A 23467-nucleotide genomic window follows, 5' to 3' on the forward strand; every position below is an offset into this window, starting at 1 on the left:
GCTTTCCCTCTACGACACACAAGCTCCCCAGATTGCCCTAATAATTTAAATTAAAATCTGTTTACTATACATCATCCAACCCCTACTATACCCCCTTTTCAACCAGACTGCACTCCTTCCTGTGTAAAGAAATTCTGGAGCCAGATGCAGCCCCTCTAGCCTGCACTGTAACTCCCCAACCCCATTCGCTCTCATTTACTGCCCACTCAGGTGTGTAACTTCTCATTAGCTTTCAAGTCACAACCGAAACATCATCCTTGAGCCCCAAGAACAGATTAGGTACCCCCATGGCAACCTTTAATTTTCTCTATCACAGCCCTATCCCACATTATAATTACCTGTTTGCTTTCCTGTGCCCCTCAAAGTCTTGACTTTCCCCAAGGACTTACGACTTGGCCTGGTCACTGGTGAATTACCTATACCTGACACATTACAGACATTCAGTAAATACCTACCAAATAAATTATAAATTCAAAAATTTGCCCCAAAAAATTGCAGCTAAAGAGAAACTATATAGAATGCCAAATATTTAAATGACTTAATCTCATATTTAAAAGAACCTTCAATGTTAAGTCAGCATTAGAAAACAAATTACAAGTATGCCTTACTCTGCGCTTAACATTTTCTTGGAAATTGTGTATGAACTGAATTTTTCTGCGAACTGAGTCGCACAATAAGCATGCCAGGACAGCTTCTATACTTAAAGGGATTCTTTCATAAAGTGAAAAAAAAAAAAACCCAAACAAATATATCTATTCCACATGAGCTTAAATTTGCACATGATTTACTGGATTGTCTTAAAACAGCAGCCTCATAAAAATAATTTTTCAATACCTACCTTCTCTTTCCCCCCAAATATGACTTGTTTAACGTAAACCATACTACTGTTTGACAGGTTGTTTTTTTAATCCCTTAGTTCACTAGACAACCTATAAAATTCAGGTGTGTAGAAACACCCAGAGTGGGCCTTGCATGGTCATGTGAAGAAATCCTCTCCTCGGGATGACTGTTAGAATTCATGGGCTCTAATTAAGTTACAGATTTTAAAGAGCTTATCTAGAGAGATGAGTAACTAGTTACCTTGAGTAGTAGTTAACCTAAATAATTTTTTATTCCTATAACAAAAGTAAACTTCAAATATAAAACCACCACAAAGTTCAAACAAAATTCAATGCCAACTCTGGTTCACCAATTACATTTTCCTTAAGTTTACAAATATAGGGTCTGATCCTCATTTAAACTGATTCATTTGTAAGAGACACTTTTAGAAGATACTTTATTCTTTGTAGTGGCTCAATTTTTCAAATACATGGGCCTTCTATCTGGTTCAATTAACAAATCTTGCATATGCCTTTGGCTCTCAGTGTTTTTCATTCTGCTGGTATCAATTTAGCCAGCCCATCAAACTGCTTCTCTGGGCATTTTCACAAAGCACTGCTTTTCTTTTCTGTAATGCTCAAGTTTTTAAGTTTAGCAAGTTTAAAAGGAAGACTTTCAAATGTGAATTTTAGGTGTGCCAAAAATAAAAAAGTATTAAATACCTGTCAACGTTCGGCAATGTGCCAGGAAGTGAGGGCAACAATCACTGCCCTAGAGGAAATCCGTAATATCTAACCCTAAACATTCACCAGAAAGACCCAAAGGACATATAAACATTAACCACATATACACTGAAGGACTTACATAACATATCTATGATGAACTAACTATGTTTTGTGGGGTGGTGAGTGAAGAGAGAATTATTGGAGTTGTACGTTAAGATAAAGTCGTTAGGATATCTGAAACTAAATGTTAGAACCCATTTCAGCCGAGGGAAAACAATTCCCAGCACAAGGTGCTGCCTGAGAACAAGTTCGGAATGGCGGTCTGATTTGATGGAGGAGGAGTGGCTATATTAATCTATATTTCAGAATCACTGCAATAGACCAGTGTGTGCACACAGTCCGGGAAATGCGGTGGGCTATTAATAAATAAAGTGTTCTGGGGATTAAGGTGTCCAGGTCTGGTGGACAAAGGATAAAGATCTTGGTCCTAAACCAAAGTCAAGGTAAACCCACTCAAAAGTGGTTCTCAGCTGCTTTGGAAAAGTTCAGCAGCTTCTCAATAAGTTAAACATAGAGTTACCATATGGCCCTGCCTAAGAGAACGGAAAGCATACATCCACACAACAAATCACACACATAGGTTCACAGCAGCATCATTCACAACAGCCAAAAAGAAGAAACAACCCAGATGTCCACCAACTGATGAATGGATAAACAAAATGTGGTACATCCATACAATGCAGTATTTTTCAACCATAGAAAAGAATGAAATACTGATATATGCACAACATGGATGAACATCGAAAACACTGTGCTGAGTAAAAGACACAAAAGGCCACATATTGTATAATCCTATTGACATGAAATGTCCACAACAGGCAAATTCATAGAGAAAGAAAATAGATTAGTGGTTGCCAGGGGCTGGGGTTGAAGAGGGCGAGTGTGGAGTGACAGATAATTGACATGGGGTTTCTTTTGGTGTGATAGTGGTGATGACCGCACAGCCTTGTGAACATATTAACCACCAGTAGATCACACACTTTAAAAGGGTGAATTTTATGCTACATAATATATCTCAACTTTAAAAAGGGGGTTCTCAGCATTTTTTCCGCGACAACACACCTGAAGGACATGACATAACTCTATCAGTAAAAGCAGCTTACTACAGCAGGGACTGGTTTTATGACTTTGACAATCACCGCACTAAAGAATCCAGAGAAAATGATACTAAAGGGTCTTTAAGTATTAAGACCAAAGTAACAGGTGAAAGTCACTTCTTAGTGACAACTTCAAGAACTGCCTTCAGGTGACAAGAGATATTTAAAGGCAAAAAATATCCCAGCTGTTTCTAAGTAACAGAGAAATGGCCAAGGCCCACTTAAGCTGCTATAAGGGACAATTTACAAATTGTTCTGAAGGAGGAAAAGGCCAGTAGGATTTTCATTCTCTAGCAGCAGCTAAGAATAGAGAAAGAATAAAAAAGAACAGACAGTGAGGATTGGATTCAACAATAAAAGGCACTGCAAGAAAGATGCCAGCAGCCACAGGGAAGAGCATCCACTTACCAGCACTGACGGGGCACATACAGCTCCCAACTTACAGAGATCACATTTCAAATGTGTGTTCATCATAATTCTGAACACAATTGCCAGGAGAAATAACTTTTGAAAAGGTAGGTAAGTTTACAAATGGCCTATGATAATTTATAATAATTTGTCATCATTTCTGTTTCCCTAGCTGAAATCCACTACGCCGGAAGCCACCTCCCTACTGTCTCTTCATACACCAGAGAGTCCCAACAAGAGAAGTTCCCCTCCAATCTGTTGCCATCACCGTCTCGGCAGCACAGAAAATTCGGGATCCCTACTCCTCACAGAGGTGAGGCTGAAGGAGAACCATCTGCTCCCCAGAGCCATAATCAAAAAGGAGCCCCACCACGGCAGCCTTCCGTCTGAGAGAGACCCCTAAATCAGCAGCTGGGGTTACAGAGGCTGCCTGTATCCTCCTGAGTCGCCAACGTTCTTGTGATGGGAAACTGCCACACAGACAATAAGGTGCTCGGTGCATGCTGATAAATGTATCCCCACTGTGACATCACAGAGACCTCATCACGTCCAGTGGGACACGGAAGCTTTGTAGTGCACGTATGTAGCGCTACATGTACCAGGAGCTCAAAAATGCTAGCAACGGAAGAGGTGTCAGAAGAAATAATTCAAACCCACAAAATTTGTTGGGGTCTGTAAGAGCACAGTACGAAAGCTCCCCCTTTGTCCTGTTTCTCTTGAAATGCCCTTTCTGATGACAGTCCCTGTCTTCCAAGATCAAAGAAGTGCCACCATCTTTGGAAGGCTTTTCCTGAAAACCTTAAGCAGCTGGAAGCTCTCATGTCTATGTCCCAACAGCACCTTGTATTAATTATTATAGTACTTATTTAGTTGCTACAGCATATTTATTTTTATTGAAATATAGTTATTTAAAATGTTGATTTAGTTTCTGGTGTACAGCAAAGTGATTCCATTTTATATATATATACTTTTTCATCATGGGTTACTACAAGATATTAAATATAGTTCCCTGTGTTCTACAGTAGGACCTTGTTGTTTATCTATTTTATGTATAGTAGTTTGTATCTGCTAATCCCAAACTGCTAATTTATCCCTCCTTCCCACTTTCCCCTCTGGTAACCGTAAGTTTGTTTCCTATGTCTGTGAGTCTGTTTCTGTTTTGTAAATAACTTCATTCGTATCATTTTTTTAGGTTCCACGTGTAAGTGGTATCACTAATACATTTGTCTTTCTCTGCTATAGCTTCTTTACATGTTTGTTTCCCCAGTAGTACCTTCTCAAATAATGGAATATTTTATTCATCTTTGCATTCACAATACCTTGGACAGTGCTTGGCAGGGAGAAGGGTCCAATGAATATTAGCTGAATTAGTGAGGAAGTGGATTTCTTCCAATGTTGAAGAAACAGTGAAAGTAATAATCAAATGGACCAATCCAAAATGAATTAATCTGCCAGTACTGCTACTAAGAAAATGGGATCTAAGCGTGAAACCTCAAAGTGGTCTAATCAGTAATCTGAGTGCACTGAATATTTAAGGCAGAAAAATTCAACTGCAAGTAGGTAAGAAATGCATAGTAAATATACTGCTTATCCCCTTCCATCATATTTTTTAAATGTTGTAAGGAATACTCCTTATTGGGCATATGAAATCCCCAGTGATGAGCATTATTACGTGTTATATTTGGCATTTCTGACATGTAAGGAAATATTTAAATCAAGTTGAACCAACCTAGGTTCAAATACTCGTAAGAAAAACTGTTAGAATCCTTTAGGGGAAATAAAGGGTTCCAACCAAGTGCTGATCACAGCTAAGGAATTAAAGCCGAATGAAAGCTCCAATGCAGATAGAAGAGTCCCTTGTGCTAGCCACCAAATGGACGGGTCACAGGAGTGGGAGCAGTCACATAAACCCCACACAGTAAGAGAGAAATCTGAGGGGATGCTACAGTGACACACTAGGTAACGGAGCCGACAAGTCTTTGGAAGTTACTAGTCTTCTTTTTGGCGGGTGTTGAGACCCCAGCTAAAGCATGAGGCTAAGAAATATGGAAAGGTACTACTGTCTAAAGTAAAATTTTTGTTTTAGTGGTTGTTTTCCTAATCATGCAAAAGTATTACACTGTATATTCATAATTTTTACTTCCTCAAATTATAATACTATGAAAGGCCCTAAAAATTATCAACTCAAACTCCCTAATCTTACAAATAAGTAAGTCAAGATCTACATGGGCAAATGACTTGCCCAAGGTCACAATGGTGATCAGAGGCTCTCTGAACTCAAACACAGTTGTCCAGGCTCTCCAACGTGGAACTCTTGGCACTAGATGAAGAATTTTTGTATCTTAACATAACTTACTAGTCTGCTCCTACACACACACACACGGAGTCATACACATATACATATACGTGTGTATGTGTACAGAGACACTCACATATCTATATACGTACTTTAGCAGCACTTGAAAAAGCCAGGGCCATTCAGAAACATACTAAAAAAGTCTACCAGTTAATTGAAAAGACTAGTCCTGTGATAAGCAGGTCTGAAAAACCTGCTAAAACACCAAATCCCCATGTCTGTGTTTCTGTGTATCTTAATATGAAGCATAATGGTTAGCAACATGGGCTCCGGAGTAAAACATCTGCCTGTAATCCCCCAATTCCAGCTCTGACATTTTAACTGGTCATGTAACCATGGAAAAATTTGCTTAACATTTTTAAACCTCAGTTTCCTCATCTGTAAAACTGAAAAAACACAACTGACTTGTATGGTACTTGTGGATTCAAGAGATGATGACTATAAAAGACTTTGCCCAAGACCTAACACCTACTCAGTAATTTAGCTATTATTATTACCACTGCCTACTAATCTCTGGGTTGTTTACAAAAATGCCCCAACAAAAGTATTCTGTGTATTTCTCTCACTCTCTTACACACACATACACACACACTTCCAGTTACATAGTATCTGTTCTCTTGAACATACAGCACAGCAGACCAAGAATCCTATTCAAGAAAACTCTTTTTGCTTTTCTGTTTTGGAGATCAAACTCTTCCCCCAAATTAATTTTTAAATTCTACAAGGTCCAGTCCAATAATGAGAATTTAGAATTTTAAAATGCAAACTGTTTTCTGTCTTCTCACACTTTTCTGTTCTTCCAAACGAGGAGTTTTTGGTCGCCTGAATTCTGCAAAGAGGAAATGCAACTGACTCAGAAAGAAAATGAATCCCCTGCTTCCCACTGAGCACCCTTTCGGTGTTCAGACACAAAGGACACTATCTCATTTATGGTGACAATGAGAGCGAATTATTTCCAAGATTTATTGTGCATTTATGCTTTAACTCTATTAGAATCTGAAATTAACATAATTATAAAAGGCCCCTTTTCCAGGTATAATCAAGCCTCAAATAAAGTATTTCCCATCCCCTATTCTTTGAAACACTGAGTTTATCAAAAGTGTGGTGTACTAGCAGGATAGTATTACTAATTCTTAAAATCAAAGAAATGACCTTTGAGCTGTTTTATTTCCTAAAACAATAATTTAAGAAGCCAAGTCCTCTAGTCTAAATTTTTTCACTAATCATTCATGTCTATGATGCTTGCTGGACAACGGAAAGGATACATTTTCATACATTCATTTTAACAGCCAAACACATCACAACAAAATTTATTTCATTTTTTTTTATAAATCTCAGTATTCTCTTTGAAGGTGTTACTTTCTGGGTTACTAGAGTACTCCGAAATTTCAGTTGCAGAATATATAATTTAATTTGAAAGTAAATCAATACTAGAAACAAATTATTTGATCATCATCTTTTTATAAAAGATTAAACAGCCACAAATTTTATTTTACCAGGACTGAAATGCATTAAATTACATTTCACTGACATGAGATCAAAAGAAGCTCATAAATACAATGCTGCATTTTAGCAGAGTGAGGTTATAGGAAGCCAAACCGAAAAATATTCCCTCTGGAACACAAACACTGTTTTAAGTAATTTTAAAACTCTCTTGACATTTGATCCATTAAAAAAAGAAAAGTTCTTCCTATAAACAAAATCATTAAAGGCTGCTGAAAAACAAGCCCCAAGAATTATAAACAAAAAGTTAATTTTTTCAAAATGCAATGCTACTATCAAGAATGACTAAAAAATGTTCATGTACTATATACTATACATTCAGCTATCTTTAAATTGGGTAATTCTTCTAAAATTATTCTTAGCCTAAATTAAGACTTGACCATGAGATATAAAATGTGGTCAAAAGAACCTCTTACCAGTAAGCAGTATTAGTTTTTTAATAAAATATAAAATCAAAGTTAATACAATTTACATGTTTTATTAGCTTAAATTGGTAATTTATGAAAACAGAATCGGCTTTTCTCAGAGAAGTTAAAAGAATTTAAAGTCACCAGAATTTTATAAAACAGATGACAGACTGGTCAAATGTACTAAAATGTCTAATCTCATGGGATTGGGGATTTTATGAATATCCCCCAAATTATATAATACTGGGGGATGGGAAAATGGCTTTAGGCTTTTGGAAAATATTGTATGGGAAGTTAACAAGGATAATTTTTAAACTATGTATGTTATTACAGGGCAATCCGTCAATGAAAAATACAATTAAACAGCAAGAGTCAACAGCATCTCTAGACGTGGATTCCTCAAATGTCACCAGACTATCCATCCTGCTAAAAGGTACTTTGAAACACATGCAGCACCCAGAGTATCGAGTTTTCAAATCCCTGCCTTTTGCAGATATCTGTACTGCTTTACTGCTGCGTATAAGCACTGAAATGAACATTACAAATTCACTGGAATTAATACCTTCTTCCTCTTAGAGTCCATTTTAAGTTATTTTAGAAAGCTATCTCAGGAAATCTAAGAAAAATGTTGAATAAATATACACTTCCTTTCGCAATATTTAGAATACTAAGGTATTTATAAATATGGCTTCCCCCCAACCCAGGTAACTTCAACTTTATGAATGGTTTCATTTTCTTAGTGCTAATACAGTTCAGTTCTGAACATATCCTCCTATCTAATTGGGGGGGGGGAGCAATTATTTTAAATGTTAAAAAGCAGCTAACCAAACTAACTGTGATGTTCAAGTAAAGCTACTTTGGTCATGTTAAAGTCTAAAGATTATGTAATAAGCTTTGACATTATCTTTCCAGAAATCTTCTAGAGTGTCAAAGGCAATAAAGACAACATCCGTTTCTACAAGAGGAAAACAGGGAGTTAATAAAATATATTTTCTCAACTAAGAAATGCCTTCTCTTTTGTCAATATTACAAGACAGTCATGTACTGACAAAGGAAAAGTGAACACTTCACTTGCCTGTTTAGGAAACTAAATTGGGAGCATTAACAGTCATTGACTTAATTGAGTTATTTCTAGGGAAGAATATAAGCGACTATTTAAAGTTCGTTGCCAACTGCTAGGTTTTGGGGGAATCGTCTGAACAAGATTCCCCAATTTGTCATTCGCTTTTTTCCCCACCACACACCCTGCACCAAACCCCCATTGTTCTAGATAAAACTCGCAGCTAATGGTATCTAAACAGCAACTGCTACATTTATGTTGCAGAGGATCACTATGAGGAACTCTTCAGAACCACACTGACTTGCTGTTTTCTCTCCCCTGAATACAATCCGAATTGGGTGGGATCATAAATCAATCACACACTGATTGGGGGAGGAGGGGAGGATCACAGCTTCCCTTCCAGACTGACGGATGTCACTCCAGAGGTGGGTGAGGAAAGCCCCAGGTTACCATAATAAGTCGACCCCCCTCCAAAATCATTTACACTGATGTTTTCTAACGAAATTTTAAAGAAAAATCTAGTATCGAAACCATGGAAAAGTCCACAGCCGAGGAGGTGCTCCTTTTCCCCGTGAGCCCCGCAAGTGGAGCCCAGCGGCACAGCAAGAGGGTCTGGCGCGGGCTCGGACCCCGCGCACCACTTCCTCCCGGAGCCCGGGCTGCGGGGACCCGGGCGGGGACCGGCAGGCGGGAGACGCGCTCGGGCGGCTGCTCCGCTCCCCCGCGGCTACCTGCCCGGCCCGCGGCGGACACTCACCCATCCTTCCTCTTGGCTTTGTAGACGTGACCGTAAGTGCCTCGGCCAACTTTGCAGCCCTCGTATTCAAACAGGTCCTCGACTCGCTCCCGCTCGCTGCTCAGCTTCACTTTAAAGTCATAGTCCATTGTCACAGCCTGCGAGGCCGGGGAGCGGGGTCGGGGCGCCGGGGGGCAGGGGTGGGGACCAGGGGAGCTCCGGCAGCCGCGGCCCCCGGGAACCCGCCCGCTCTACGCCCGGCGGCCGCAGCACCGGCCCGACCGCGGCGGCAGGAGCAGGAGGAGGCCCCGCGAGGGCGCCGGGGACATCCAGGGGGGCGGCGGGGCAGAGGCCGGCCGGGGAGGCGGCGCGGAGGTCCCCCGGGCGCAGGAGAGCGAGGAACGAGGGCTGGGGGCGGGGAGCGCGGTCGCTGCCCTTGTCCCCGCGGGCTCCCGGGGCGCCGGTCCCGGGCGCTCCGGCCGCGCGCTCTGCCCCCGCGGCGGGGAGCGGCGGGGCGGCGCGGCGGGCTCTCCCTCTGGCGCTCGCGCTCGCGCCTCGCCGCTCTCACACACACACGCTCACACTCACTCACTCACTCTCCATGCACTCAAACAGAAAGGCAGCGCCGCACAACAGCCGGTACCTCCTCAGAGAGCGGAGGGCGGGGACTCGCGGAACCCGGCCGCGCTGTCGCAAAAACGTCGCGAAGCCTCGGCGGCTCGGCCCTCCCTCCGACCCGCGCCGCGCCCGCCGGCCGGCCGCCCCCGCCGGGGCCCGCACCCCGAGGGCTGCGCGGGCAGGACGCGGTGGCCGGGGCCCGGAGCTGCCACCAGACGCACCCCGTGGGCCTCCCCGGCGGTGGCCGCGGCCGCAGACTACAGTGCCCAGAATGCCCTGGCCGCCGCCGTGGCCGCCCGCCCTGCGGCTCCACCCCCATGTGGGAAGGTGGGAGCGTTGCGGGATGGGATCCGTAGTCCGAGGGGAGGGCAGTAGTTCCAATCCCTTAGGGGGAAAATTTTTCTTTTGCTTTGATGTCGCTAGAGTCTGATTTGGGCCAGAAACTTAACGAAAGAAATTCAAGTGTGACGGAGGTAGTTTGTATTAGGATCACATTATGTGCCAGTTCCGAACAGCATAGTTTAAAGGTTTAAATTATTATCGAGAAAGTCTATGTATTTGTCAACTGCCCAAGGACTATTACTTGGTTATTCTTGTCGTTCACAGGCTGATAAGGGCTGCACGGTGATATCGGCGTGCTGACTCACGTTGCGAACATTATTAAAAGTGAGTCAATTAGGAGAGGCCACGCTGGTCCTAAATAGTGTCATTCTTGTGACCAGATGACCATCAGAATGCGTCCCATCCTCTCAGAGGGGACATCATTTTGAGTACGGTCTCCTGCATCACAGCTCATAAAAACAGCAGTTATTAGCCATGATTACAGCAATAGGTCTAAATCCACGGAAACGTAGTAATTTTAAGGTAGGAAGGGTGTCAGGTGGAGGACTCCTGATATCTTGATAATAATCCCTCGTTTTGTTTTATCCCTCTTATTTAGACCTCTGTTTTTCATGTTTTGATTTTATATGTATATTCATTTTACTTTCTACAATTGCTGTCATTTCCACTAAAGCTCCCACTCCCCAGAGGACATATAATCTCTCCCACTTTTAACCCTCATAGCACATTTTCTCACATTTCCTGTGGTATTCATCAAATTCTGTTCTTATTTTCTGCTCTCTTGCCAGATTATAAATTCCTATGGGAATTCATATTTGCATCTTCCATAACACCTAGCATCATGGCTCGATGGTGGTGCACAGTAAACACTCGTTGAATTAATGAGTAAAAACATTTAGGTCAAAAATATCCACATCCAAATGTTAAGTGTGAAACCATTATATGAAAACTCCTCAGAAGGGCTCTTATACAGATTTCCTTGGAGAAAATAATGACTTCACCACTGGTTTAAAGGAAGTTGTTTTTACCGAGTACATCAGATACTATTCAGTGTTTGAGTACACTGACTGGTTTGGTGGGCCTGGGTTTGGATCTTGATGTGCTGCTTATTAGCAGTATGTCCTCGGCCCCTCAATCTGTTTCTTTGCCAAATGGAGATACAAAAGACATCAGTTCAGAGTAAGGGCACCAGAAAGGCAAGCTTCCACGAATGGGATGCTATGTTTCTATTCCATGATGTAATTTCGGTGATTCTCTAGCAGGACTGTTCTTTTGCATAAAGAATTCAAATTTTTCCCCCTAAATACGGATTTAGAATAGACCCTTCCTGAAACATATAGTTTGTGTTTCTTGAGGGATGTATCTTTTCATCCAAGTATTGACTCACAGATCTTGAGAAACCAAACCACTAGTCCAGATGAAATGTTGCAAAGTATGGGACTGGGCTAGCCCTTCCCCCAGTCCCCACCCGCACCCATCTCCCAAACCACCTGTATGTGACATTCCCCAGCCCTGAAGGTCCCAGACTTCTAAAAATGTACTTTGACGACTGTTTTGACTCTCTCTACCCTGTGGCTGAAGATAAGACTCCCCTATGAAAGTGGGTTTTTTTTTTTAATACAAGTGGAGTTAAAAATTTGGGGGGGGTAGGTAATTAGGTTTATTTATGTATTTATTTTTCTAATGGAGGTACTGGGATTGAACCCAGGACCTCGTGCATGCTAAGCACACACTCTATCGCTGAGCTGTACCCTCCCCTCCAAGTGGAGTTTTTTAAATAAAAACTGTATAGATTTTAGAGATACAGCATGATATTTTGATACATACGTACACAGTGAAATAATGACTATAGTCAAGCTAATTAACAGAGTTTTTACTATCAGTTATCCTGAGGCAGGAAAGGAAACCAGCCTTGGACAAGGTCAGAGGAAGGCTGGCTTTTCTCTCTAAAGCTATGGTGAGAATCAGGGGTCTGGACTCCAGGCCGGTGGCCCCTTAACAGAGCATCAGGAGAGGGGAGCGAAGGAAGAGAGAGCCACCAGGGCCCCTTAGAGGGGAGCTTGGCTGCTGTATTAGGAGAGTAGTATCTAATATCCCAGCTTTAGGTTTTTATTTTCTGTGGGTAATTCCCTTCTGTTGTCCCCAGGATTTCAGCCTGGCCTGCCCTGTGGAGACTGTGTCCATGCGTGGAGGAAAGGAAAGAGAAGCAGCCAGAGACTCCACTATGAAGAGGAGAAGGAGCCAAAGTACGGAGCTGGGAAGCCCTGGGGCACAGGTTTGGTTTCCAAAACTCTGAGGGATGGAATCTGTGTTTAGAAAAGGTTTCCTCTAGTCAACGGATCAGACTATTATTTAAATGAATTAAACACATCGGGGACAGAGAGGTGCCATCTGAGTTTGATTTTTGACACAGGTCATCCTGAGATCACGCATCTCTTTGCTCCAGGATGACCTCCAGTGACACTGTAGAGTCTGTGACCCTCATTGGTCCACGTTCCAAACCGTGTGCAAATAACGTTCAGGCTAATTTTCATAAAATGTGGTTTTCTTTACATTCTAAAATGAACAACTCCAGTCTAAACATGCCTCTCAAATACAAGCCCCACATTTCAACTGCCTCCTGTTCGGCCTAAGAGGATACTGTGCTGACATCTTAAACTTAAAATTTCTGAAACCCAACATACCATCCTGTGCCGTGAACCTCCCAATTCCTGTGAAGAGCGATGTCGGTAGACAGACATTCTGTTGTTTTCCTGCCAGCCCTTCATTAGCTGTTCATCGTCCACCATACTCACGCCAAATATGCCTTTGTCTGTCCTGCTCTCAAAAACTGGATGCTTCCTCATACCGTCTCTGACCTCTGCGGTCCTACCCATCCTCCAAGGTACAGCTTAAATGCCTAACTTAGTCATGCAGACTTTCCTGGTTCTTGCAACTGCATGTGACCTGTCTTTACCACCAACTCGTACGCCAGCCCTGGCACCACTGCACTTTGTTTGTAACTCACATAGAAACATCACAGCTACCTTGTGTTTTAGTCATATATTTTAGGTACTTGAAAAAAATCTTCCCTTTAATAAAAACCTTAGTAACTGAATCTCTGACTTATTCGTCTCCATGTCTCCCGACAGAGCCCAGCACATAGTTTGCATAATTATATTTAATTAGGATGTGTTTCATTGGATTGATTTCTATAGATTGAAATGGACCTTAATAATAAAAGGGGAGGCAGTCATTTTGAAACATTTGGCATTTGCCTCAGTCCTGCCTCTGATCATGTACTTTTACAGCATGCAAAAAGTTTAGTGCTTTGTGATATATTAATGTAAAAATCCTTCCATGTCTTCTCTGCACTGACCACTGTCTACAACTTTTAATTCAGTTTCTTGCTCAGTATCAAAGTGTGCTTTTGATGTTAAGCGTCTAATCTCTCATTCTGCAGGTGGAATGTTCATCACCTTTATCTTCAAAAAGCACATTAAAGCACCTGTATTTGAGTTTTGTGTTAGACACAAAAAATGGTAAGTTAGATCAATCAATACTCCAGTCTTTTATCATTTTTCAAAGAAAATACTATTGCAAAAAGTATCTCAACTAACTCTAGAAGCATCCAGAATTTAATTTAGAACTTAGAAACAGCTAGAACCAAAAAACCCTTTCAAAAAGGACTTTCTTTCTCCCCTTCGTCATGTGAGTGTCATTTGTTCTTATGGAGTCATTTGCTCCACATGACTGAACACATGACCACCAACAGTTGCTGAATTTTCTATCAGATGCCTGTCATTAGAGAAGAATTGACTCTATTTCTCAATCCCAGTTCTAAAAACCCCAGGAAGGGCTCTGGTCCAGCTGGGTCAGGGGCCCATCCTGGACCAGCGACGTGTGTCCAGGAGGCAGGGTCACAGAGGACTATGAGGGCTCTGTCATCCGGAGGGATGAGGAGGACGGGGGTGGGGGAGTTTGCAGGAGGTGGAAGAAAGCGCTAAGTAGCACAAAGAGGTACAGCAGGGCAATGAGATGGAAAGTGGGCCGGGGAGGAGGTTACTTAGATTGGTGGATGACGAGGACTCTGAGGTGATGCTTAAGCTGAGACCTGAATGATGAGGAGCAAAGGCTGCCACTGGGAGGGAGCAGAGCAGTCCAAATGGGTGGGTCAGATGGACAGCGAGTGCAAAGGCCTCAAGCTGGGAGCCAAGGAGCAGAAAGAAGGCTTGTGCGACAGGGAGCGTGAGGGAGGGGCTTGTGTGAGATAAGGACGAAAAGGTGGGCAGGGCAAGACTACACAGAGCCCTTTAGGGCACAGGAGGAGCTTGGGTTTTATCTTAGGGCAACTGGAAGGTTGTAAGGAGGGGAGTGACCACAGTCCTCACTTTGAAAAGAACATCTTGGCTGCTATGTTAAGAGTGGACTGTAGAGGCGGTGGGGAGCTCAGGGGCAGAGCATGTCCTTAGCATACACAGGGTCCTGGCTTCAACCCCCAGGACCTCCATTAAAAGAATTGAATAAATAAATAAACCTAACTACCTGAACAACAACAAAATTTTTTTATTTTAAAAAAGATTAAAATTTTTTAAAAAATGAATTGTAGGAGGCAATGTAGGCAGACAGACAGACAGGTAGACAGATAGGGGACTTGCTGCTCAGTTGGATGGGAAGTAACAAAAAGGAAGGAATCAAGATGACGCCTGAGGATATTGGGACATTTAGGGGAAAAAGTAAGAGATCCATTTTGGACACACCCAATGTCTCGGAAATCTAAGCGAACATATCTAGTGAGCAGGTGGATACAGGAGCCTATATCTCAAAAGAAAGATCAAGACTGGGGATAAAAATTTGGAAATCACCAGCCAGACAAATTGGGTAGGTCACCTGCAAAGTACATTCCAGTGAGAACAGAACAGATCCCTGAAAATTCTGTTAGTGAAAGCAAGACTTGAGACCAGCCCAGATTCAAAGAGTGGGCAAGCAGACTCCACCTCTTAACCGTAGGAAGTGCAAACTGTCACGGCCACAGTCTTCAGTCCATCCCGGGATGGACACATATCAATCTGCAGATTCGGTGAAAGCTGAAGTGGTTCCTTTTCAGATGGCTTTGGTTTTCTCTACAAAAAGAAAAGTTCACCTGCTGTGAATGAGCAGACAGGGGTGGAAGGAGAGAAAGCAATGATTTCCTGTCTGAAAAGACTGCAGGTTTAAAACAATCTTTGGGCAGAATTAGAGAGCTGGCAGGAGGCCATCGGAGGACATCTAGCCAATGTCGGGCCCGTTTGCAGGTGCAGCCATGCCTAATACCAACATCCATCTGCCCTGTTGTGAGATTTCATCACCAGTGCTCAACAGCCCAGGTGGAGACCAGGCAAGGACAGATGTTGGATTCATCCGGAGTTAGGGCCCTGCCAGCTGAGTTGGATGAAAAGAAGATGAAAGATGGGAGGTGAGGATTATTGGCAGCAGAGTGGTCAAAATGACAGACCATGACATTTAGCCTAGGTCAGGAGGGACATGAAGACAGGATTTCCCCTCTTATACCATAACACAAGCTTGAAGTTTTTCATTTAGTTTTCTGCAAAATAATGTTAAACAAATACCTTCCCTCCTCCCTTGCTTCGTTAGTACCTGTGTATGGGGCCAAAACCCTCCCGTCAAATGCACACTAAGTAAAACAGACAGCGGGAAAGATAGTGTAACAGGTTAAAAGTGATTTCTCCTTTTCTTAACTAATGGATTCACATGACAGTGACTGATAAGAGCATCCCAAACTGAGCATCTCTCCCATTGGTTGATGATGAATTCTGCTCTCCAAAAGTAGTAAACTGTTAAAGAAAATTTACCTCTTTAAACTGACATGCAGTATTATAATCTTGTCCTCTTTTCCTCTACTGGACACCTTTTTTCTTGACTAAACAATATTACTTTAGTTTTCAATTCAAAATATTTTGCCACAAAACAGTGTAGCAAGTCATCTATAGGAACACAGTTTAGTTTCATGTTCAGTTTTTTTCAAGGTTTAATGTGTTACCCTGGCTTCTCGTTCCAATCTGTTTTGCCTTCCAGGTAGCCTGACCATGTTATTCAGGCACAATCGTCAGAAAAGCCGCGTCTTTTCTGGCTGGTTCCTGTACAAACATGGATCTCCTGTGAGTCACATGGCTCTCTTTCTATTAGACACAAACATGGTGAGGTCACCTCTGCAACCACCTGATACTTGACACCCCAGGTTACTTGTTTCCACTCAACTCCATGCCCAGAACCTCTGGAACTTTTTCTCCCTTAGTAGCCCTACCCCTCCACCAACCAGCCAAGGTCAAGTTCCATCAGATATTGTCCTCCTTGCTCAGAAACCCTACATCCTGTTTAAATTTGCAAATGTTGTTGTACTTACATCATTATTCTGCTCAGAAATATTCAAGGACCCGATGCCCTTTCATTGCCTACAGCATAAAGTTCAAACTCCTTCATCTAATATTCCAGGCTCTGTATTTACTGTAGCCTGACTCATGAAAAGACTTTAAGGCAGTCTGCAATAGGAATGCTAGAATTAGGTTAGAGTGCTCAGCTGCACCCAGCTTGGATTTCCACAATCTGAGTTCTTCTGTATCAGCTCCTAACCAGTTTCCCCGATGCTGCTCCCCGCCCAATAAACAGTGGTTCTTGACCTTGGCGTCCATTGGAAATACCTGGGGAACACCCCACCCCACCCCCCGCACAGCAATGTTGATGTAATTGATCTGGGCTACAGCTGGGCACTGGGATTCTTAAAGCTCCTAATGAGACTTCAAGGTTGAGAACCGCTGTATGAGGACAAGTGTATTGATCCTCCCTAAAACGTTTATCGTTCCACTCCTTCCCCATCCACTACCCCTTGGCTTCTTTACTTACTAAGCCCTACCCCCTCTTTGAGATGATCCTCAGGTACTGCCGGGACCTTCCCACCACCCGAAGCCGACACACTCCCATAGCAATGCCCTGTTTACACTTACTTGGCACTGAGCATGTACTTCTTTCTTTGTGTTTATCTTGTCTCTTCAGCAGGATTCTAAGGCGTAGGAGGACAGGGCCTGTGTTCTACAGCTCTTTTGACCTCCAGAACCCACCACAGTGCCTTTCATACCAGGTGCCACTGTGTTTCATGGGAGACGGTGACGATGATGACGATGATGTAGCAGATGACTGACTAGTCAATGCTCTGACCACAGCCCTTCAGATTTCTCTCTTCATGGAGCCACCACCCTCAGGCTACTGGAACCCCTTTCATATGCAAAACCGAAGTGCCTGGGAATTAAGCCACCTCCACCTTAACTTAATGACTGTGGGCACAAGTATGAATACACCAGCTCTTACAGCCTCTGATTGGGACAACACTGGGGTGACCCTCACTGTCTCCTGTGTCCCCCTTAATTTAGGTCCAAGTTGGGATTGAACTATGACTCTGTCTCCTTTCTTCCCAGTTCCACTCCCCAACTCCCTTACTGGTTTTTCCTGGGAAATCATTTTCACATGAATCCTTGCCTAAGGTTCTGCTTTTTTGGAGAGGGAGGAGGGGAGAGTTAACCTAAGACAGGTGATAATAATGTAATAGTAATAGCAGCTAATGTCTATTGAATATTTTCTACATGCAAGGTATTAATTCATTTAATCCTAAGAATTAGGTAAATTATCCCCATTTTACAGATTAGGAATTTAAGGACTGCCGAGATTAAGTAATTTGCCCAAGGTCACACATATAATCAAAGCAGGAACTGAAAAATGAAAAGGATACGCCTGCAGGTCAAGGACAGTAGGGGATGAAATAAAATTTAAAAATTAATTTCAGTTAGTTGCCACTTAAGCTTTGTGGGCGAGTCTGAAACTGAACCGCCATGTATACTTTTATTTTTTCCTTTATGAAATGAGTTCTAAGTTCTGTTAAGCAATTTATAAACTTTCAAACACTATCAATTTGTAGCTTAGAAACTTCATTTCTAAGTGACTGTCATATAATCTCTTCTACTGCCCCCCCCTCCTCACTCCTTCCCACAGTACTTTATCTGCTCCCAGGAAGTAAAACCCATATTTGGACAATCAATAATTTTAGGTCTACTACAGGTTAAATGTGTATTTTTTGTGGGGCAGGTATAGCTCAGTGAGAGCATATACTTAGCATGCACAGGGTCCTGGGTTCAATCGCCAGTACTGCCATTAAAAAAAAAAGTAAATTTCCATTATAAATAAATAAATACGTAAACAAACAAACAAACCTAATTACCTCCCCCAAAATGTGTATTTTGGAACCTGGGAACTAGCATGCCTGCTTTCCCTCTAGGACATGCATTCTAAGCTGTGAACAGTGCTTATTGAAATGGTTTCCAGCTCTTCCAGCTCTGTGTCCTCCCCTTTCCCTCCCCAGCGCACTGCTGTCTCCCCCAGATACGACACAGTTTTCAACATGGCGTTTGTGGACTCTTCCTTACCCAGGAGTCACTCCTCTGCTCCATCCCACTCCTTAATTCCTGTGACTGTTTACTGAGCTCCTATCTTAAGCTGTGCCCTGCTGGCTTCTATGAAACCGGCTGGTATGGTGTCTAGAACGTGGCGGGTACTCAAATGTTTATTTCCTTTTCCACTGACACTGACCCTCCCATGAGCATGTCCTTTCCTGTTCTGATGTCTCTTCCAGTAAAATAGGTATGCTTTAATCTTGCCGTCCTTTGCCAAGACTGTGTTTCGTAAGTCTGAGTAAAATTTGTGTTTCCTGTCCGTAGCCTGGAGATCCTGACCCTCAGACGTGGGATGCTTCCATCCGAGGACACAGGAAGAGTCCCTCTGAACATAAAGCTGCTCTCTGGTTCCGCTGGGCTCCTCGTGCCAGAGACTGACAAGCAAATCACCCAAAGGAGGTGGGGCTGCTGCCTAACAGAGGCAGAGAGAAATTTGCTCGGCACCCAGAAGGGCCACTGGGGGCAGTTCTTGGGATTCCCGTGCCTGACTGTAAGTCAGGGCAAGGGCAAGGGCAGCACTACGCCCTGAGAAGAGAGTGATAACCTGCTGGGTCAGTGCATCCATAGAACCACCTCCACCGGCAGAAGGAACAGCTGAAGAGGAGGGGAATCTAAAAGCACAGCGGACAAGGGAGATAATCGTGTCAGTGACAGCCTGGGGGCCAGGTGTAGCCGCAGGGACTGTAGTTCAGCCCATTATAAAATTTCCCAGAAATTGTGACTAATAAGAATTGTGGAGAAACCGTGCTTGGATGGAGCACCTTAATGGGAAAAGCAAGTGATCTAAGCATTGCAGCGGGTGGACTGTAGTGAATCCTGCTTGTGCCCGGCCCAAACCCACTTTGTCAGCTGGTGCATCTGTACTCCAGCTGCTGTGGGCACTGGATAACAATTCTAGAGGCCACCTTCTGTGGAGAATTGTCCCCCTGCCCCTGCAGACCTCGGCCAAGGGCATGGGGGTACGGAAAGCTGGCCTTGCTGGGTAACACTTGCTGGAGAAGGTCGTGGGATCAGCCAAGGCTCATTCTTACCTCCTTGCCCCCCTGGCCAGTCCTGCTTCCTCTGCTCTCTTTCTCCGGAGAGCACTCCTCGAGCAATATCACTTGAATAAGAATCCTTGTCGCAGGCTCTGTTTCTTGAGACCTGACCCAAGACAGTCTGAGGCTGAGCTGGAGACATGAGAGTGACGAGGGCAGGGCTGGAGGCTTTGGGCACTCTTCCCTTCTTTGGGGTGCCATCTTGTGTACAGGCTGGGACACTAAAAATGGCATGACCCAGACTGTCTTGCAACCACTGTTCTGGATGCAAATTAGATTCTGCCACTAAAATGTATTTACCAAGGTGTGGAAAACAGCACTGAAGGAGAAGCCATATTTCCACCCGATTCTGGCTGTTTTTCTGATGGTGAGCAAGGCTTTGGAGAGGGAGGGTTTTCTGCATACTGATGCAGCACAGGTGCCAGCTTTGATGGTGTTAAGCGGTGACTGGGGGCTGTGGTGCCAGAGGCTTTCCCGTGTTGGCTTCCAGACCACTGTGTCACAGCAGGAATGCCACCCGTTCCCGGCATGACTCCAGCGGCAGCCTCAGAGGTGGCAGCGCTGCTCTCAGGTCAGCAAATGAACAAATGTGGGGTTGGTCTGAGGCTCGGTCTGCAGCCCGCTCCACTACCCACTGCACGGATTTTGTAGGTGCCCAGTTCCCTGTAAGAAATACATTTCTGCCTTAAAAAAGTAGAGTCATTTTTGTATCCTGCCTTAAATCCTGGCTGATTTGAAGGAAGATTTTTTTAGCTGCAAGAACCCTAGTAAAATAACCTAATTAAAGACAGAGAATGATGTGAGGACACAGGAGAATCACACAGACCCGTTTGCTGACAAAGTAACTGAACTCCTTGGGAACCAGCAAGCTCTCTGTTTGTTTCTTTTCTTCTCTAATTACAGTTTTCTTGCCCATGGCCTCCATCTGAGAGGTCTTAGCCTTTCAGTCTACGTGACATTTCAGTTCTGTTACAGTTAACCAACAAGGTCTTCGTGACATAATTCCAAACTCCCTGAAAATCCGAGACAGGTACCTTGTTTCAAATAGCTGTGGCCAGAGAGGTGGGATCGCATGGTCCAGAAGGACCCCTTCCAAGGGGTCCTGAAAGGAATGGGGGACCTCTCTCAAACACAGGTTTAAGAGGCTGAGCCCCCCCGTTTCCCTGGGTCCACACATCTGTCTGAAGGGTTTCTGATAGAGTGAGACTCCTAAGCTGTCGAGGGAGGGGGTCCATTCGTTTGCTAGCTCTGCCATAATCAAACAGCGCAGACTGAGGGGCCTGAACGACAGATCTTTATTCCTTAAAGCTCTGGGGGCTGGGCGTCCAATGTCAGGCTGTCAGCAAGTTGTTTCTTCTGAGGCCTCTCTGCTGAGTTTGCAGACGGCTGCCTCCTCGCTGTGTCCAGACGTGGCCTTTCCTCTGTATACGTGCATCCCTGGTGTCTCTTCCTGTGTCCAAATTTCCTCTTCCTCCAACGACACTGGCCAGATTGGTTTAAGACCTACCCTAATGGCCTCATTTTAACTTAACATTTTAAAGGTCCTCTCTCCAAATGTAGTCACATTCTGAGATACTAGGGGGTTAGGGTGTCAAAATATGAATGGGGGAGGGACACAATTCAACCCATAACAGAGGGTGTCCTTGAAGGTGGTTTTCTTATGCAGGAAAAGACTATAAAGAAGTTTCTCTTTAGGAATGGAGTACTGACTCATGTTACAGCATGGCTTTACAACAGTCTGCTAAGTGAAAGAAGCCAGGTGTAAAAGGCTGCCTATTGCATGATTGCATTTATAGGAACTGTCCAGAACTGGCAAATTCACAGAGACAGAAAGTGTATTAGTGATTACCAGGGGCTAGGGGTGGGGTGGCAAGGAATGGGATGACTGCTAATGGCTGTGAGGTTTCTTTTTGGGGTGATGAAAATATTTTAAAATTAGATTTTGATGATGACTGCACAACTCTGTAAATATACAGAAAATCACTGCATTGTATACTCTGGGTGAATTTTATGGTATGTGAATTGTGTAGCTCAATAAAGCCATATAAAAGATATTTTCAGATGAAATTAATAAAATACTCTGTAAAAAAACCCTTTGCTTTAAACAGTTAATATTCAATTTAGCAAATTCCAATTCAATGTCCTAGTTAAAACTTAGGCTTTTAAATCTAGTTTACAGCTCTTATTATTCTAGTAATAAGTATGGTAACTTTAACAGATTTAGAATTAGACTTCTACTAACTTTAGATCTCATTCACATACTTATTTAATCATCTTGAAACATTTTAAATTATTTATAAATTTAATATTTTATTTCATTAATAAGTAATTCAAATGTTGTATTTATTGCTTTCCTGAATCTTTAAATAATCATGTTAAAATTAATCATAACACTTAATATGATGAGCCTAAATTTCTCTTAGCTGTTCTTATATGTCCACAAACTTATTAAGATTTCAACTTAAACTTAGAAGTCTAAATCAACTACTTACATGCATTTTAAATTTTAATTAAGGCTGTCAGTCTAAGAAGCCAAAATCATTTAAACATTGTAAGTATATAAAATAGCAAATATACAGAAGACCCTTTTAATGTTTTGGTTTTAATTATTTTATACCTTTTTATTCTTAATTGTAAAAAGCCCTGGAGTTAAAAGATGCATACACACTAAAAAGGCCAGGTACCATCCCAGTAAACGAGATTAATTAGGCCAGAGATTTGGGCATGTTATGAGACCTGAAAATACAGATATCCAGAATGATCCATCCCTCTGTTCCAATGATCATATCTAGAACCCTTTTATAGTCACTCTGTCCTAAGCTACAAAAACTGAAGCAGCATGTTAGATTCAAGTTACATGCATTACCTATCTACTCACAGAAAACTGCCGCTTTCCACAAAGTAAATCACTTGATCAGACTTCATATTTTTTGACTCTTAGGATATATACAGTTTAACATTTAAAAATACTTGCACTTGAGTTACATACTCACTAAAACGCGTATAGATATTTTAAAGGGTTTCTGCTTGAATTTTGGATATCTCACATGTGATTTTCTGACTTGTACTCACAAATTTCTAATTTCTTAGGCTTTATACTAACATGCATTGATCATGTTTGAGAAAAGTCTGCATTTTTCTCTGCTCATCTACGCAGCTGGCTGAGGGGAGTGTTGTGCCAGGTGTTGTGCTAAGTCCTGGGACTATTAAAATGAATAAAACCATCTCTTGGAACTTGAGGAGTTTAGACTTTTACATGGGAGAGACCTACAAATGAACAGAAGATCAATGTAAGTACTTGTTCAGTGGCTATCGTTTTCCATCGAAAAGGAAGGCAAGGGGCCTTGTTTGTCTCTTTTTTTAATTGAGTTATAGTCATTTTACAATGTTGTGCCAAATTCCAGTGTAGAGCACAATTTTTCAGTTATACATGAACATACATGTATTCATTGTCACATTTATTTTTTGCTGTGAGCTACCAGAAGATCTTGTATATATTTCCCTGTGCTATACAGTATAATCTTGTTTAGCTATTCTGCATATGCCTGTCAGTATCTACAAATTTTGAACTCCCAGTCTGTCCCTTCCCACCCCCCACCCCCTTGGCAACCAGTTTGTATTCTGTGTCTGTGAGTTTGTTTCTGTTTTCTATTTATGTTTTTTTTTCTTTCTTCCTTCCTTTTTTAAGATTCCACATATGAGCAATCTCATATGGTACTTTTCTTTCTCTTTCTGGCTAATGGCCTTGTCTGTCTTATCGTCTGCTGTTATCACTTGCACCTAATACCTAGTGGCACTCGGTATTTGTTAAGTAAATGAATA

At 42.6% G+C, this 23467-nt stretch overlaps 1 protein-coding gene across 4 annotated transcripts in view; it reads right to left on the reverse strand.

The window, feature by feature from the left end:
- Positions 1-9814, reverse strand: part of CDK8 (cyclin dependent kinase 8) — an 85804-nt gene extending 75990 nt beyond the window's left edge. For 2 of the 4 annotated variants that reach the window (XM_010981641.3, XM_010981640.3), the window contains exon 1: positions 9193-9812. In XM_010981641.3, the coding sequence (XP_010979943.1) occupies positions 9193-9320 (128 nt within the window). In that variant the 5' untranslated portion in view covers positions 9321-9812. Of the gene's footprint in view, positions 1-9192 lie in introns of all 4 variants that reach the window. The other 2 variants (XM_064493256.1, XM_064493255.1) reach the window with 2 other exon arrangements.
- Between the last annotated feature and the right edge of the window lie 13653 nt (positions 9815-23467).

Source organism: Camelus dromedarius, chromosome 13 (genome assembly GCF_036321535.1).
Source record: "Camelus dromedarius isolate mCamDro1 chromosome 13, mCamDro1.pat, whole genome shotgun sequence".
Taxonomy (NCBI): Eukaryota; Metazoa; Chordata; class Mammalia; order Artiodactyla; family Camelidae; genus Camelus; species Camelus dromedarius.